This window comes from Zootoca vivipara, chromosome 1, assembly GCF_965207765.1.
Source record: "Zootoca vivipara chromosome 1, rZooViv2.hap1.1, whole genome shotgun sequence".
In the NCBI taxonomy this organism is placed as follows: Eukaryota; Metazoa; Chordata; class Lepidosauria; order Squamata; family Lacertidae; genus Zootoca; species Zootoca vivipara.
This window is the reverse complement of record NC_142582.1, coordinates 26,985,295-27,004,355: the sequence shown is the minus strand read 5'-3', so window position 1 is coordinate 27,004,355 and position 19,061 is coordinate 26,985,295. Positions and strand designations below refer to the sequence as shown.

Sequence of the window (19,061 nt, the reverse complement as noted above, 5' to 3'; positions counted from 1 at the left end):
GGATCGTAGACCAGAATGTCTAGAAATTTTCTACTTTTGTTCTGGTTTTTCAGTGCAATAATTCTATTTTTTTCTGAAGTCCCCTTGTTATGAAATTCCCTCTCAATGGACTCATCCAGCACTGACAGTGTTATCTTTCACAGACAATGAAACCCTTTTTAATCATCCTTAAAAAACATTATCTTAAATGGCAATGTTTTAGCTTACTCTACTTATTTTATCTGCTATTCTTATGCCAGTAGCCCTGAAGTTGTTGTTGTTATTAAATTTTTATACCGCCCTTCATCTGAAGATCACATGGTGGTTCACAGAGTTTAACTAATTCAGGGCAGCACATAAATATTATAAATGCATTAAGAACATATTCTTAAAACTTTGCTGTATTCTTTCTGCTGCTACTCCATTGCTACCTATTTTCTTGGACACCACAGGAAGCTAACTTGCATGAAGTCAAATCACTGGTTTGTCTAGCTCAGGCACCCCCAAACTCGGCCCTCCAGCTGTTTTGGGACTACAACTCCCATCATCCCTAGCTAACAGGACCAGTGGCCAGGGATGATGGGAATTGTAGCCCCAAAACAGCTGGAGGGCCGAGTTTGCCTATGCCTGCAATACAGCATTGCTGCTGGTGCATTTGCATCAAACCAACCTCGTTGCCATCCCACCTACTGCCAGTAACGAGCAGTGATGGGGCCAACCGAAGGTCAGGTATGTAATAAAGCCATTCCTTTAGTTACCAACTTGGGGGGAGGGGGGGAAGCGTAGGAGCTTACTTGATTTTTTTGGGGTGGGGGGAATAACAAGAATGTTCTAAAATGATAAGTCGTTCAACGTAATCATTTAAGAATGAAACTAAATACAATTACTTTTATTTAACAAAACCGTAATTATTTAGAAAATATCCCAGTATTTGCAGCATATATCTACAAATTCAGTTGCTTGATCAGAACTAGGATCACAAACAGATCTTGTCACACAAATGCAACATTAATTGGACAGGGAAAGATGAACAGAAAAAGAAGCGCCGCTGAGCATTTTGCTGTCTTGCACATAGCTGCTGAACCTAACATGTCTATTTCAGTAGCAATTTTTAAACTTCACAACTGTAGAATTTATTCGACTGTAAAACTACTTCGCTGACATTATGTTGTTTAAAGTGTCATTAAAGAAGCTTTTATAATGCAGAAATCACCACCACCTCTTCTCCTACTTACTAAAAGAGGAATTTGGGCTTTGTTTTGTTTTGCATCCCCTAGCTTTAATTTTTTGAACTTAAAAGAAATATTTTAAAAGTTACCCAAATGTGAAATAAGATACTGCTTTTTTCTGAGAACAAGAATATCTGTGAACTGAACTCCTGCAGTCAACTCCTATACAAAATAAGTTCAAATTAAACTTGGTAGCTCTGGGCCAATGCCAATGCCCTTGAGAATGCCCCAATCTGTACCTGAGCCACAGCCCCCATAAATTTGTATCAACTGCCAAATAAAGTTCTGGAGTCCTCACTGCGCTTCAGAGCTGTATTACCTCTCGAGAGACCTCTGCATGTCAGCTAACAAAATTTCCCATATGCTTCACCTGCAGATTCCAAACTGTGCGTCCCGGCCCAGGCCAGCACATCCCCCTCCCTATTTTTGCTCAGCTGTCACACTTGCAGCACGCTGGGAGCATGGGGTATGCTAGAGGTCAGCACAGTAGTGAGAAAATAAACACTGGTTCCTATTCATACCTACTACCTGTTACATTTTAGATTGCGCAGATCTGTCCTCAATGATTCAGCTCATAGAGCAGGGCCAGAGAACCTGTGGCCTTCCAGATGGAACGCCCGCCACCCCTGACCATCGGCGATGCTGGCTGGGGCTGAAGGGAGCTGGAATCGAACCACATCTGGCCTCAGTTTCCCTGTCCTGTCCTAGAGGAAGGGTTGATTAAAAGTGCTCTTGACATGCTGCTCAGATTCTTCTATAGAGGCCTGGGATGCTGACCAAGTTGTTGCCTTTGGAAAACAACTGTGGTTTCATCAGTGCTGCCAACTGCAGCATTCTTACAGCAGTTAAGGCACTTTCTAGTGTGCATGACACCGTGTAACAATGCTAGTATTTATAAGAAAACTCACCTGCTATTTTATTTCTTCACTTTGGTACTGGAAAATGTACAAAGACCAATAATGCTTATCCTGCAAAGACATGATCCAGCCAGAGTTAAGCACTTTTAAACCCTACTGATTTGAACATGGAACTTAAGCAACCGATGGGATTCTGAAGCAGCATGACTTTGGATGGATCTTGTCCTGCATTTTTAGCAGAAGGAAAGGAAACTAGCCCAACTGCATTTCTAGAGAGTACAGCAATAAATTTCCAATACAAATGATCCAAGGCAACAGGTGTCAGAACTATGCATTTAAATTCATACATGTGTGAACGTTATTATTGGGCAGTTAAGAGCTTCATACATTAGCATCATACAGCAAATTGCTAAACATCAGTAATTAAGGCTAAAGTGGAAATCAACGTTATCCGATCACAGCAGCAAAAGAACAAAACTTTTATGCCATGTTATGCGTTCTGAAGCAGCAGTTTCAGCTTTAAAAGGGCAAAAAAAATATTGCTATAAATTATATCTATTCTAATAACTCTTTCAGGACTTCCATGAAGTTTCTGTGCTTCACTTGACAATATATACCAACGCAACCTTGCATTTACACACAGTCCTCAGCAATATGCAATTAACCGTAGTTTTATGCAGTAGTGGATAAAGTGCAAAATATTTGGTATGAAGTCCTAGTGATCGTTGTATCTTGCTTCTACGGACACCGAGGAATTGAGACTGGATCTTCCGTTAATGGCAACAGTGTTTGACGGAGGCGCAACCTGAGAGAGAAAATAAGGTAATCAGGTAGATGGAAGACCTGGTACAAAATGGAAGTCACCCACCAGTTAATTTATAATTGCAACTGTTTCAAATGCTGTCACTGAGAGTAGACCAGCTGAAATAAACTGAGCCTATGCATCAGTCAATTAGAGTTCCTTAGGAAGGGCGGGATAAAATGCAGCTACATGAACAGATCTACTTACACCCTACTTACACCCTCCTCTCCAGAAAGGTCTGATGCACCTTACACCAATTTAAGTGTCAAAATGCTGGGAAACTCAATTCACCATCTGGGTACATCAATAGATGTTACTCTGCCTTAGGTCCAATTGCCATATTACTAGGGATCTTTGTGGCACATCAGAAATTTAAGAGAGGTGCATGGTTGTTCCACAAAAATGCATGGCCTGCCTTTGTTGAGCTAGAGTGATAGCCACTGAAGAGTTACACCCCTGTGGCTTGGTTTCACAAAGCTTATGTAATATTGTGGTATGTTTGTGTGGTAAGGATTCATATGGTGACCAGCCTAGGAAAGAGACTCAGACACTGAGCTTTCATCTATATACTACACTTTTCTGTGTACAAGACTAGGTTTTCTTACTCTAAAATAATGTTTAAAATCTAGGGTCGTTTTATACACGGATATAAGTCACCCCATTTTCTTAAATCGGAGTCCCCAAAAATAGGTGTCTTATACATGGGGGCATCTTATACACGGAAAATACGGCATATATGCCTGTCAGTGTTTTTAGCCAATGAGTAAAGCCTGAGCTGTGATTGTTTAGGGGGCTGTTTGGACACCAAGCAATAGAAATTTATTACTTGTTTCTCTTTTAATTCTTGCTCCAATTTGTGGTTTCATGTTCCCCACAAAGCTGATTACTTTAATGATGTCACCACACACTTGCCTCGCTCCTGTCTGCTAAAGCTCAACTGGTTTTCAACATCACTAAGTAAAAGCTAGCTTGTGTTGAAACAGTCTGATCAAACATAGGGTTCAATATGCACTCAGCCACATGAAAAATATATAAAACCCATGTTTCCAAACCACACGAGTGATTATTCATCTGGAGAACATTTATTTCTTGCCACATCACTAATTTTACTGTGCACTGTAGACTAGGGCTGGGTGGAAGGTTAATTTGGACCCGCTGACAGATCATTGGATGACTTGCAGTAGATTTGGCTCTGGCTAGACCGAGAACTCCCAGAAGTGCAAGCTGGATTTCGAAGGGGCAGAGGAACCAGAGACCAAATAGCAAATATGCGCTGGATTATGGAGAAAGCTAGAGAGTTCCAGAAAAACGTCTACTTCTGTTTCATTGACTATGCAAAAGCCTTTGACTGTGTCGACCACAGCAAACTATGGCAAGTTCTTAAAGAAATGGGAGTGCCTGATCACCTCATCTGTCTCCTGAGAAATCTCTATGTGGGACAAGAAGCTACAGTTAGAACTGGATATGGAACAACTGATTGGTTCAAAATTGGGAAAGGAGTACGACAAGGTTGTATATTGTCTCCCTGCTTATTTAACTTATATGCAGAATTCATCATGCGAAAGGCTGGACTAGATGAATCCCAAGCCGGAAATAAGACTGCCGGAAGAAATATCAACAACCTCAGATATGCAGATGACACAACCTTGATGGCAGAAAGTGAGGAGGAATTAAAGAACCTTTTAACGAGGGTGAAAGAGGAGAGCGCAAAATATGGTTTGAAGCTCAACATCAAAAAAACCAAGATCATGGCCATTGGTCCCATCACCTCCTGGCAAATAGAAGGGGAAGAAATGGAGGCAGTGAGAGATTTTACTTTCTTGGGCTCCTTGATCACTGCAGGTGGTGACAGCAGTCACGAAATTAAAAGACGCCTGCTTCTTGGGAGAAAAGCAATGACAAACCTAGACAGCATCTTAAAAAGCAGAGACATTACCTTGCCTACAAAGGTCCGTATAGTTAAAGCTATGGTTTTCCCAGTAGTGATGTATGGAAGTGAGAGCTGGACCATAATGAAGGCTGATCGCCGAAGAATTGATGCTTTTGAATTATGGTGCTGGAGGAGACTCTTGAGAGTCCCATGGACTGCAAGAAGATCAAACCTATCCATTCTTAAGGAAATCAGCCCTAAGCGCTCACTGGAAGGACAGATCCTGAAGCTGAGGCTCCAATACTTTGGCCACCTCATGAGAAGAGAAGACTCCCTGGAAAAGACCCTGATGTTGGGAAAGATTGAGGGCACAAGGAGAAGGGGACGACAGAGGACGAGATGGTTGGACAGTGCTCTCGAAGCTACAAACATGAGTTTGACCAAACTGCGGGAGGCAGTGGAAGACAGGAGTGCCTGGCGTGATATGGTCCATGGGGTCACGAAGAGTCGGACACGACTAAACGACTAAACAAAAACAAGTTAGAAGTTACTCAGATGTATTTTTTTTGTCATTGTATATGACTGCCATCCCAGTGCATGTTTCGTGGGGTGGGGTGGGGCACAGGTAACTGGGCTCTGCCCATTGAGCCACCATTTTGCGTCTGGCTTTGTTCTTCACCAAGCCACTGTTTTCCAATTGGCTCAAATTGGTTCTGTAATCTCCAGGTTCTAGTTTTTTTTTTTTTAAATAGTTCCAAGCAAGCCTGAAGTTTGCAGATGCCTGCTGAAGACAATACAATGGGCCTATGCATTCATTTGATTATTAAACTGAAAGTAATGCCTTAAGATGTGTGAGCCCAAGGGAAACTAACAGGGAGAGTTCAGTCATATGATGGAAATATTCTGGAGAGAGAGAAATAGTTTCAAACCCCAACCTCATTTGACCCATTTGGTTAGCAATTACTGCAAGCTTTATTCAGCAGGAATAAAACTGCAGCACAAAAGACCACAGAGTTTGGCTCTGTACCCTAACGAGTTATTAAAGCAAATGCTTGGCTGAATGCAGTGGCAATTTTTGCCTTGTTTCTTGAATGCTTGGCGGATGCTGAGAGCACCTGACAGACCTTTTACCCAATTTAACAGCACAAAGCATTAGCCGAACTTTGCCATTTAAATAGGAGTTAAATGTCCTTTCACTTGTTCTTCACACACAAGTGAATGCAGTAGCTTTGGGTCTGCTGACTTAAGTGTTTAATTCTTTCCCTGTGCAATACGCCTTGATTTAAAAGTTGAAGCAACGTTTTTACAGACACTGTCTGACTTCATCTTCACAAGAGGCTTAAAAATAAATTTGATACCACACTTTTCTCACCCCAGCTTCACTTCTTCATACTGTAAGATAGTGAGTTAGCACAGTCATTACCATGCTACTTTGAAAGAAAGAAAAAAGTTCTCTTAAACAGAATATAACTTCAGGGAAACTTAAAACACCTGAAAAAAACGACTTCTACTTGATTATGTCAAGACTGTCTGCATTCTTTGGTACTTGCTCTCCTTATGATGCTTCCTGAGAAGCGATTTATAAATTCATTAATTAAACAAATGTGGGATGGCACAGACGTGACAAGTGAGAGAGACAAAGTAGGATTAAATTTTGCATAGCACAGGAATAACAAAAGCAGAGAAGGAAGGAGATACCTAACTATATACGTGCAGTTTGGGCTGGAGAGCTTTAAAAAGGCATCTCTCATGACCATATTCTAGTCATGGACAATTCATAATAGGATAATATCATTGACGGGGCACTGTCAGAATAGAAAAAAATGTTCATCTTCTTGCCACAAACCAAACAAAGCACTCATTAAAAAAGAAAGACCCCAGAATATTCAATTTCCAGCTCTATATGGATGCCTTCTTTCCCCTAACTGTTGAAATACCTTTCTGAAATCTGAGACAGGAAAGCAGAGCATTAGCAAGGAATTTTCAAATTCTGAAGACAGGTAGGAGAGGCAAGTTCCTTTTGACCTTGATCTTTAAAGCTTCTTCCTAACAGCAGTTTCAATGGAGGATTTAGCAGAGGGAATCACCCCCATACACTTTATGCCAAATGTATGTTTAAGGGAAAAACTGTATGCACTCTTTCCTTTACTCAAAGCCAGCAAGAACATTTTGCAACCAGTCCTTATATCTCCCCTATTGGCACTATTCAGAAAGCACACTTGTGAGATTCCTTCAAAAGATTAATGCCAGCACCGATTGCTATGGTGATTTTGAGAGTAAGCACTGTAAATCCATTGTTATTTATTTTAATGATGAGAAGAAAAAGGAAAGGGGAGAGGAGAAAAAAACAAAAAACCCAACCACCTCACCCTTCTCAATTTGGCAGCAGCTTCTCCCGAGCGGATTGCAGCCAGCAAGCTCTGGTGGATCTGTTCCGGGTCAGGGCGCTGGAGAGTCGCAGCAATCCCTCTCTGACAGACGGCAGTTGTTGGGTGGCCAGATAGAGAGGGCACCTGCCTATTTTGCTCATGGGTTGCACAATTATTTTTCTGTTGGGAGAAGAAAGAAAGAAAACCATTGCCCCGAGTAAGCTCACGCTACCTTAGATAGCAACACGCAATGCAATGCACACTTTTAGTGAATGACAGAACAGTTCTACTGTATTTTATTTTGCAAAATGCCAAGATATATGCATGTAAGAAAGCACTGCGTGGAAGCTGAGGACAAATGTTATTGTTGGTTTTTACCTTCTCTGCAACATTCTGTTGCAGCTGTCCAGTTGGGCTCTGTAAAGGAGAATGGTTCTTTATCTCCGTGTTGGACACCGATGAGGAAAGGTCAAGGGACAATTGCTCTTTCAGTGGCCTGGGTGCACTGGCACATGTTTTACTGAACGACTGCGACCTCCTAACTGCCGAAGATACAGCAAGAGCAAAAGGTGACGGCCTGGAGCTGGAATACGGCTGCGGCAAAACGAAAGTCCTCAGGGTTTTCAGATTTAAGGGAGGAGGCTGGGAGCAGGGGGAATTCAGAGGTTTGGGCATTGTTACAGGAGGAGTGGTGACTTCTGTCTTTTCCTCGCTGTGTCCGTTTTCAGTCTTTTCCTCTACTAATTGAGAAGGAACAGTAACTGTTCTAGGAAATGGAAAAGAAGTATGATCTGGCGAGGCCAACTTTTTTTCTGGCTCCATACTCTTAGCTTCGTTTTGCGTAGGGCTACTAATGGAATTGCTTCTTGCAATTGCAGACGTTACATAATGAGAAGAAGCCCTCTTTTGCATCTGTAAATAGAAGTTGCTTGGTTTTCCTGTAGGACTTAAGATCCTTGGTTTTTCTTGCACCGGTGGGGGCGGACTTTTCTTTTCCGTGCTTAGCACAAATGGAGCTGCAACATGTTGTGGACCAGGTCTGTAATGCTCCACTTCCATTTTCCTCCCTTCGGCATTAGGGAGAGGAACTGTGGCATTATCAACACTGTATGTTTTATGCAGCGAATCGTTCCCTAGCAACGTAACTTCATGTCTAAAAACAGGTCCTGTTGGGCTCAGGCTTTTGGAGTTATTAAGCATTTCTGTTTGCGTACCAAATTCCTGGGAATTCTCCTTGGGAGACATGTGCAAGTGGGCTGCTTCACGATCCTCCGCAGGGTCCGACTCCCAATTCTTCACTATCTCCAGAGATTTTGGAGGCACTATTTTATAGGTAGTCATTCCAACTTTGGGTATGTAGTCTCTTGTAATCTCATTGGAAGGTTTAGGTTTAGGTTTAGAGTCTTGCCAGTGAGGTGGGTAACCTTTTGGAGGAGAACTAGCAGGGCTTTTGATGACGTTCTGTGGTAAAATGGGACTATCCTTTTCAACTGTGTTATATTGGTGGTTGTTAGAATTTGCTCGGTCATGTGCCGACTGTTCGCTTTGTTGGTTGAACTCTGTCATAGTTCCTACGGTCTCATGTACCCTGCTGAGGAACCCTGAGGGTTGGTTCTCCTGAGCTGATTTGTGCAGGTGAGTTGAATCTTTGCGTGTGACCAGTTGGCCGCCTTGAGGACCAGTACTCTCCCTTAGTGCAGTCTGACCCAAATTACCATTGGGTGGGGTTGCCTGAATTGCAACATCCTGAGTCTTTACTGTCTCCACACTGGACTGATCCCATTTTTTATCTTGCACCCCTAGACATGCTTGAGGGCTGCATTCCTGATTTACAGTTATGTCATTTTGATATGATTCAAGCTTGTTACTTTCTCTTGCATCAATATTACTTTCTTCTGTTGGAGAAAGAAATTTTGCATCACTGTGACCTTTATAAAAAAAAGGCAAACGAAAATTTGAAATTAGCATTAGGATCAAGTTGTTTGAATCATGAATCACTCTTTTTCTTTCAAATTTGTATTAAACTGGAGCTAAACTTTCAGAGTACAGCTTTTTGGTACATAGTTTATGCAGTCTATAAGTATATGACAGACACAAGAGTTTTTTTAAAATACAATGATGCCTCGCAAGATGAAATTAATTCATTCCCTGAGTCGCTTCATATTGCGAAAATTTCGTCTTGCGAAGCGTGATGGAAACCAAGGAAACAAAAACAAAAAAAAATTGAAAAAAGGTTGTCTTGCGAAGCATGGCCATAGAAAAATTCATCCTTTGAGTCACCAAAAAAATCGCAAACCCCTTTCGTCTTGTGAGTTTTCACTGCGCGAGGCATTCGTCTTGCAAAGTACCACTGTATTACAAATATAGTATGCTTCATATTCAGGTTTCTCTGAGCAACTGCAAGGACCCATCAATACCACTTAGGGAAAAAACTGTGGAAGACTCCTTCACATTCGCCATTCACACAATGGGCTGCATCCAATGTAACACTACATGAATGTTCCTTCAGTGCAAGGATATCTGCCTCCCCAGCATACCTCCAGGGAGAATTCCCATTGTGCAAACAGAAATCTTTTGTGCTGATGGGACACTGTAGTCGGATACCGCCCAGGATGTTTGAACAGACACCAACAACATTGCCAGGATTCTGCTGCAACTGAAAATACATCTTGCACAAACAATATAAATTTACTCACCATTGCTTGCATTTGGCTGCAATGCTCCAAGTGGCTTAGCGCTGCCAAGTGTGATATTTGCAATGAACACTTGACTATGTTGAGCTCTGCAAAACATCACACCACAACAATAGATAGACTGGCATCAGTAACATATTGAGAACAACACTCAAATTCTATTCAGGCATTCTTCTCCTCATGTGATTACATCCTGGCCCCACCCCATGCATTACAGCCACTGCTTCTGAACAACACCAGTTGTTAAGGACTCTGGACAAACCATGAGCCAAAACGAAGGTATCCCATAGTTCACGGACTGTGGGTTGGTAGGGAAAGCTAAAACCATGAGCCAAGGTTTGGATGACACAATAAGCTAAACCATGGCTTAACTCAACAAAACAAACCATGAAGGAAAAAAAATTGGGTGTAGCCTCTTTCCCTGGAGCCTACACATTTGATTGCTTGGGCTAAGCCAGGGGTCGGCAAGGCTTACCTTGCCTGGGCTGGTTCACTGCTGCAGAGCCCCCTCTGTGGGCTGGATTGCAGGTGTGCATGAACACGCGCGCCCACGATTTCCAACTCTACACAGATGGGACTTCTGGCGTCTGCGCAGCCGCCATTTTCGGCGCCGTGAAAGCGAATCCCTGCGCCGTGCTGGTTTAGCGCAGCGCACGGGGACTCACTGGGCAGGCAGCTCGGTTTGGTGGCGGCTTCTGCCAAGCCCTGGGCTAAGCCATGGTTTGCCATAGCATTAAATATAGACAAGGGCACTGAGTTTCCAAGTCTCAGTATAAATGTTCATGGGCTAGAGTCCACTTTCAGATGCATGAAGTGTTATCCTAAGTTAGCAGGTGTTTGTGTGTGTGTGTGTGTGTGTGTGTATATATATATATATATATATATATATATATATATATATATATGCACACACACACACACACACAGGCTGTTATAATTTGAATTATGTAAAAAAAATATTAGTGACCATTCACAAAGCACTATTGATGATAAACACAAACATTAAGGCACTGGCAAAGTTAATTATCACATGTAGCGAGTTTAAAAACCCACTATCTTGATTGAGGCCACAAGTGTGATGGAAATGAACAAGTTCAAGTCTGTCTATCAGTTCAAGTTATGCAGTGGTGTCACAGTGGAGTTTTCTTTTGGAGTTATTTTGTTCGGCGCTAGAACAAGAGGGTGAACCACTTGTTTAATCATAAGTAACTCAAAGAAGAAATGCTGCTACGCAACTTAGCATAAGCACTGGGTGCATTGCTTTGTACTTCAGAGCACCAATGCACCACTTTTCTCAACCCCTTCTCATAGATAAAAGTATTGATTTACAAAGATACCATAACAGTGGGCAGGGCACCCTTGCAATCACAAACACAGGCTCAGCGATCAATTGCTCTCCTTCTAGGATATAAAGGGGGCCCACCACCATTTACAGAAAGAAGCCTGATGCACTCACTTCTCCCGTGCAGTCTTATTTTCTACTTCTTCTCCATTTGAGTCTTGCAGAGTATCGCCACACCCAATGCTAGGATCTGAACCCAATGAAGCAGTCTCGTTTTTCTGAACGCCCCGTGGAATTTCAGGAGTGCTGAAGGAGATGGGGGCCTCTGGCATAGTGAGAGGAGCCCCTGCACTTTCTTCAAGTATTTCTTCCTTCTCATCTATCTCCTCTAGACTATATTCGGAGCCTATGTCGGCTGCGCTCCCAAGAAAAGCATAAAGAGCAATAATAAGCCAAGATAAATATATCACATTGCATTGTTAAAAACAAAAAAATACCATCCCAAATGGAATATCAAAGCAGGCTTACTTAAGGAGTTTGGGGTGTGTGGGGTGAGGGGGATGCTTGTCCCTGTGGCTCAAATAGTTTAAAATTCTGATAAATGTGAGTATAGATCAGCAGGGCAGGGTGGTAGGTTTTGCTCTTATGGAGTAAAAGTACAAAGGTGTGTTTGGGGGCTTGTATGAGCAGAGAAAGACTGGCAACCACTTGAAAACATTGCTACCATAATGTCTCCACATTCAGAAGATTATGAACTCATAGGAAGGGGACTTATATACCAGGAGTCAGTTCGTTGGCCTATCTAGCCCATTGATTCTCTACACTGACTGGCCGCAACACTTCAGGGTTCAGGCAGAACTCTTTCCCAGCCCTAGCTGGCAATGCTAGCGATGGTCCCTTCCGCGGGCAAAACATTACCTCTGACACTAAACTGCGGTGCCTCCCAACGCATTAACAGTCCTCTTTGTATTATTATTTCATTTAATATTTCAGATTTATTTAGATTCCGGGGGTGGGGGCCGCTTGCATGAATCTCTTACAGCAAAGCAACAACAAATCACGTGGCACCTTAAAGTCTAACAAAACTTATTATGGCATAGGTTTCATAGACTATGAAAGCTGCCTAACAGCCTGATCACAATTCTGGGGAGAAATCAGCTTCCTCTGAACCCCCTTAATAAACCAACAAGCTGAGCATAAAGGTGATCTGCTACGTTTTAAACATGGTAGTTGGAAAGCAGGCAATTGACATAAATCTCCGAAATCATCAGTGAGAGAAGAGTTAAATGGAATTGTACCATCGGGGGCCCATTGTTGTGGCCACCTACCCATGGCACTTGAAATGAAACTGAATGGAAAACCCAGGTGGAGCTGCAGTCTCAGAGCGCCACCCACAGGTTCCTCATCCGCTGCTCTAGAACCGGCTCCTCCAACCTGGTGTCCTCCAGATGTTGTCATATTACAACTCCCACCATCCCTGACCACTGAGGTTGCTGGGGGAACTGGAATCCAAAACACCTGGGAATGCACCAGGTTTCCTGAAGGCTGCCCCAGAAAAGGTTGCTTTCCCGACAATGATAACTTTTGCACGCGTAATCTAAATAAACCACTCCTAAAGGCAAAACACCACCTACATTTAAGAGACACTTCAGATTCATCGGGATTATCAGCATTAGCCAGATTAGTTTCATCTGGGACTTGCAGGGTATTGTTTATGTCATGATTGGTTGGCTCCAAGCTGCACGAGGCATTTGTTGTTGACACTGTGGTCCCAGTTAGATCAATTACATTGCCTAAGAAGCAGGTTAGGAAACAATACAATGAGTGAGCTCGCATTAATCTGATCACTAAACACAAGAAAACATGAGGAAGGGAAAATAAATGCAGCAGAATTGCAGCCCTAGCAAGTTAGTTACATTAAAGGAGCTTGCGTTACACCGTGTTAACAGGGCTGAAGCATTTAGTCGATTAATCAAATTGAAACAAGTTGATTGATTACAGACGTAATCAAGAGGTTTTTTTTAAAAAAAAACATCAACAAGAACAACACAATTCACTTTTAATACAAAAGTAACTACAGGAAGTCGGCATCTTGAAAGAGGCAAAACCTCCCTCCCTTTCACATGGGCAGCAATGCCTTTTCCAAAATCGTGCCTTCTGCAAGAGGTGATGAATCATCTAAACAAAAGAATCCCTTTTCCTTCAATTTTTTTTTTAAATTCATAGACAGATTCACATTTAATTATTTAATTGACTACGGTTTATTTAATTGTATGACAGCCCTACCGATATTAGATTGTATGCATGTTTGAACTTGAGTTGTGACTATATTTTGATCTTACTACTCAGAATTACCACCAGCATGGTGACCGGGAATGAGCCTTCTTCCCTACTGCAGAATGAAGTAACAGTATTAAATAGTAGTAGTAACTGGAGGCATTGCAGACACTAGGGACTCAGTTAACTGGTAAAGAAAAAGCGGTTTGTATGCGTTGTATGTGCCACATACAATATTGTGCCACCAGATGACGGCGTGGAGTCCTGTTTTTCTCTACCTGTTTTCCCTGTTCAAATGGACAACGCTTTAAACTCAAGTTCAAACATGCATAGTGTGTCTAGATCCAGCCCAAATGTGGCTGTAGGGGGAGCTACATGCAAAGCTGTTCTTAGTTACTTCTGTTAATGTTTGCAAAGAAATGATCCTTCAGCAGACTGCTGAAGCAAAAACCGTTATTAGCTGTTTTTCTTAACCCCCATTGGGGTCTCTTATAAACCGTATGTGTGGCAAGTGACTCTCGGCAGCAGCAATGGCAATGGGAATGGGATTCTGGGGCCATGCTAGTGGCTAGACCTATGCCTGTTTTTCACTAAATGCCACATGAAAAAATTACCTGTTGGAGATGGTGCTTCTGAGTAACTTCCTTTGATGGTGCCTTCTGCATGAATTGATTCTGCAGACTCCGATCCTGAAATGTTAATGCAGTTAAGAATAGTAGAGGAAACATTTCCTATTCTAACGTACTTTAAATACAAACATTATATACATAGACATGGTCTAAAATTTATAGAGTGGGGGAAATGACCTGAATACATTTTGTCAATGATGAACAGACATTAAAAATTGTCAGTTTTATATTTCTCTTATGGGACATTCCTACTTTTCTTTCCTGAACACGTTATATGGTGAGTGTCCTCTGACTCTTTCTTTCTTTCTCTCTCTCTCTCTCTCTCTCTCTCTCTCTCTCTCTCTCTCTCTCTCTCTCTCTCTCTCTCTCTCTCTCTCTCTCTTATGTGTTTAACCTAGACGCTATTACTCCCCAAGAGAGCAAAACCACTTCAAGATTAAGCTGTGAATTCAGAAATAATATAACCTAACCTAATTTTTGTTGCAAAGATTACCTGTCTCAATGCTGTTGTCACTTTGGCCTTGCAATTTTCTGGGAGGTGGCGTTGGGGCTTTGCGCTTTGCTCGCCTCAGAGAAGAATTGACGGAAGATGTGCCACTGAGCTGAAGAGAACCTGTTCTCACTATTCCTATTCCCGAAAGTCCCTGGGGAATTGGGGGTGGGTAGTAAAAACAAACAAACAAACATCAACGATGCGGCAAACAGATTAGTAATTTGCAAAAGCAAAAATGTGAATGGAATGAGCAATTCAGCAGCCCCATAACAGACGCTTAACATTTCTCATAAGTGAATCAGAAATCCAGTTCAGATGTAAAGCTAAAATTGGTGGCTGAACGATGGTTTAGCACAGCCTTCCCTAGCCAGTGGTCAGGGATTATGGGAAAGGCAGTCCAGTATACCACATGGTACTCTATTGGGGAAGGCAGCCTTAGCATTATGAGAGTGAGATGTGGTGAGCCTTTACGCAAATTTTTAATGTTTGATGTTTTATTGTGTTCTTAATATCCTGTTGGAAGCCGCCCAGAGTGGCTGGGGAGGCCCGGCCAGATGGGTGGGATATAAGTAGTAAGTTGTTGTTGTTATATTATTATTATTATTATTATTATTATTATTATTATTAAATTGCTCCTTTAAAAAATATGTTCTTAGGAAGCAGAAAAAGAAAATGCCACAAAACCAGTAATCTCCTGTTGCAATACCAATGAGTTAGCAGTGTCCAGTGTGATGCAGCAAGTGTCCTTATGAACCAAACATTCAGTTATCGGAGACTTAACTTCTCGCAAACAACTTCTGCCTGGACAGAATTCTCCATCACCGCCCACCATCCAAAAAATAATAATAATAGTCCCTGCATAGAGAAAACTCATGTCAATGAGAAGAGTAGTTTTTCCTTTCTCTCTGAATTGCCTCTATGTGAGATAGGTAGGTGGGTTGATAAGATGAGCATTTAAACATGTAAATCTCTCTCCCCTTTTTTCCAATGTGAAGAAGAACAGTTCAGGCATGGTTACCCCCTCATTTGCTCTTTGTGAGAGCTGCACCCATTTGTTACTTGGAAACAAGCACCAAGGCTTGCGCTAAGATTCTTTGTGGCTCCGAAATTTAGAACAAACACTCAAAATGTCAGCAGCCCTGAATGTTACAAAGCAACTTTTATTTATTTTTATTTTCTGCTACTGCCCAGTCCAGAACGTTGGAGAAACTAAGAAGGTAACTGAAGTCTTATATTTTCCATTTAAAAACAGTTAAGACTGCAATAAATGACACAGTAGAGTCAGTGTTTGTTTTTGGCTGGGGGTTTTTTCTTGCTGTTGTCTGATATTACCATTCTGGCATGGATAAACAGCCGCACTTTTATCAGAATTGAGCAAATTGTTCAGTTTGGATAAGGGCGCTTCAGTTATCTGCTATAAAGGCAATGCAGCAAGAGACGTTTTGTTCGCTTTCTCCTATCTAACAACAGATTGTTAGTGCGCTGTCAAAACTTTGTGAAAAGGCTTCATTCCAAACAACAGGGATGTAGGCAGGGCTACTGCCAGACTTCAGGAAGCCCTCAGCAAAATCCCAAAGGGCTCCCCGAAAACCAGTTCCCCCACCAGCCACTGGATCCCCCTGGATCCCTGTAGTGCTACCACCCTCCTCTTTCCTCTTGATCACCCTTGTCCCAAGAAAGAGCCAAGGAACAGCCAGCCACTCCGGTCTAAGTTGGCAAGGAAAATGCCTCTGCCACCACAATGGTTTGTTGCAACAACTAGAAATACTTCTTTATACTAGCTTTTTCTTAAAAAAAAGAAACTACATTCAAAAGGCCTTTCTAGCTCACAGCAGCATGGGCATTTTCCAAATCACAATTTGCTCCTGAATTCCTCCTGTCTGCCTGAAATTTGTGTTACAACTCTTTCTTGCCTGGAGGTGTGGGTTGGCGTTTAAAAGCTTCTGGCTTGTGTGTAGCTGGAATATTGTACAAAGGTAGAAGTCATTCAGTTGCTTCACCAACTTTGCCTCTGGCTCTGACCATTACAGGCATTTCCCACCAACCCCCACCCCGGAAGGTGGTCCACAAAGGAATGTGGCTCCTTGCCCCCCCCCGAAAAGGTTCCTCATCTGTGCCCTAAAATAACATTATTGATAGTGGATTAGAAAAAAAGAAAAGAAAGGCTAGCAAGAAGTTTCAAAACCAGTGCACAAGAAATACAAAACAGTAATTTATGGCTGCAATGAGATTTATGGGGAAACCTTTTAAAAAGCAGGAGGTTATTGTCCTGGGTCCTAACTTGCACCCATGGAGTGCACTTTCCATGCTTCTGCTGTCTAATACAGTTGTACAACGGAAGTCAAACGGCTTGCGAGTCAAACATTTTGGCTCCCGAACGCCGCAAACCTGGAAGTGAGTGTTCTGGTTTGTGAATGTTCTTTGGAACTCGAATGTCCGTCACAGCTTCCGATTGGCTGTAGGCGCTTCCTGCAGCTAATCGGAAGCCGCGCCTTGGTTCCCGGATGTTCTGGAAATCGAACAGACTTCCGGAACAGATTCCGTTCGACTTCTGAGGTACAACTGTAATTGTTTCAGGTATGCTATCTTCCAAGGTGATGCCTCTCAAAAAACTAAAACCAAAATCGCATGTAACACTGAAGAGAAACAAACCATGCATGTTGGTTCATGTGCAACGCTAAGCCAGCCATTCTATGGTTTGTTTCCCTGTTCTACAAAGTAGGGAGAAAAATGGAAACTGCTCTAGCATGACTAATCTCAATAGGCTTCTATGCTCTGAATTTTTACTTTTGTTGCTGTTGCTGCTGTGTGGTTGTTGTTTTTTACTTGGGCCCAAATTTGACAAACTTCAGACATTTATACACTGAAAAGAAGAGAAAAAAAGACTCCGTCTTCTTAATTTGTATTTGGAGCACATTATATTTGGACCAGTAACTTTTCTCAGAATGCGGATCTTCTCAACAAGATACAAAATCCCAAACCTCTGTTGAACAGCACACTCTGGTGGCTACTACTTAACAGAAAATAAATTTCTGTGTTATTCTTGATTTGAGTAAAAACAATATTAACTGAAGGGCCTTGCATACAACTCATCTCTTGGGCCTGTTCTGTTCTTCATCTTCCTAGCATGCTCATAGCCTAGCGTATTAGAAACGATGGCTTTCATTCTCGATTCAAAGTCATGTCTGAAACACAAATATGCAGTGCTCCAATTTACACTGCCACATTTAGCTTTGAACTTTAATTGGAATTCACAACTGACAATCTGTGCTTTACCAAGATATTACCCACTGCATTAATTTTCCCCAAAACTGTGCTAGAATAAGTTCAGCACATATTGGGATTTATAGATAGATTTGACCTGGCAGCCTGCTTCATAACTTCATTAAAATGCATTATTACACAAGCAGGCAATTTTATTAAGATAAAAGCATGAGTTTTGAACATCCATGTTCTTTCAGGAAGTAAAATTTAAATTTCCTTAAAGCTCTAACTTGTTCATCATAACACAAAGATTTGAACTGTTAAGGAAACCTTTTCTCAGTAACAGATTTAACTGCATTTTTAAAATAAAGGGCTAAGAAAGGCAATTTGGTAGTGACATAAAATGTCAAATCCTTCTCCAGTTACTGAATATGTTAATGCAAATCATAATTTCCCCATATTTAATGCAAGTTTAAAGACTATCAGTTCAGTAGAGAACGGAGGGTTCCAATTCCAATTTGTTATTAACATGTTTTAAAAGAAGCTTTTTCCCCCCAAAAGTTTTTTTAAAAAAATTAGAACGAGTGGCTGCACTTAAAAGCACTGATGCTTAAACTTGCTTCAAATTATCTCAATAGCAGGATTTAGTATTATTGAACAATGTCGGACTTCCAGCAAAAGATTAATTTTAATTTCCAAACTCAACTTTAAAAGGACCCTTTGATAATAACCAACTAGCCTTTTCACTTAATGTAACATGCCCCTCCCTAAGCAGAGTGTAGACAGACATCCCACCTATTTCAATTCAACCTGTTTCAAAGCATGGGCGAGTTAGGTTTAATTTACACTTTCCCAGTGCAGCAACTGCTTTCCCAAGCAATCTCTTGTCATACTGGCAAAGTGTTCAAGCTGGTGGGTAAAAAGGTAAACGACCCCTGGACGGTTAAGGCAACAATTGGGTACGGCGCTCAACTCGCTTTCAGGCTGAGAGAGCCGGCGTTTTTCACAAACAGCTTTCCGGGTCATGTGGCCAGCATGACTAAACCGCTTCTGGAGCAACAGAAAACTGTGATGGAAACCAGAGTGCACGGAAATGCCATTTACCTTTCCGCCACAGTTTTTATCTACTTGCACTGGTGTGCTTTCAAACTGCTAGGTTGGCAGGAGCTTGGACAGAGCAACGGGAGCTCACCCCGTTGCGGGCATTTGAACCGCCGACCAAGAGGCTCAGTGGTTTAGACCACAGCGCCACCCACGTCCCTCTTTTTACATGTGATGTGACATGGAATGTGACCACAAAGGAAACTGGTTTTGAGGCCACGGCGATTCCAGAGACAACCAATAAATTAGGCCCCAAATTGTGGTCCGCTACAATTT

General features: G+C 41.9%; 1 protein-coding gene across 4 annotated transcripts in view; it reads right to left on the bottom strand.

Annotated features, from left to right (window-relative positions):
* Window positions 1-839: 839 nt before the first annotated feature.
* The window catches only part of COBLL1 (cordon-bleu WH2 repeat protein like 1), an 85,520-nt gene continuing 67,298 nt past the window's right edge, over window positions 840-19,061 (bottom strand). For 3 of the 4 annotated variants that reach the window (XM_088660966.1, XM_088660977.1, XM_088660988.1), the window contains 8 exons: window positions 14,481-14,631; window positions 13,973-14,047; window positions 12,716-12,874; window positions 11,256-11,496; window positions 9,803-9,888; window positions 7,485-9,034; window positions 7,107-7,286; window positions 840-2,870 (listed from right to left, as the gene is read on the bottom strand). In XM_088660966.1, the coding sequence (XP_088517092.1) occupies window positions 2,781-2,870; window positions 7,107-7,286; window positions 7,485-9,034; window positions 9,803-9,888; window positions 11,256-11,496; window positions 12,716-12,874; window positions 13,973-14,047; window positions 14,481-14,631 (2,532 nt within the window). In that variant the 3' untranslated portion in view covers window positions 840-2,780. The remainder of the gene's footprint in view (window positions 2,871-7,106; window positions 7,287-7,484; window positions 9,035-9,802; window positions 9,889-11,255; window positions 11,497-12,715; window positions 12,875-13,972; window positions 14,048-14,480; window positions 14,632-19,061) is intronic. The other variant, XM_035132712.3, reaches the window with a different exon arrangement.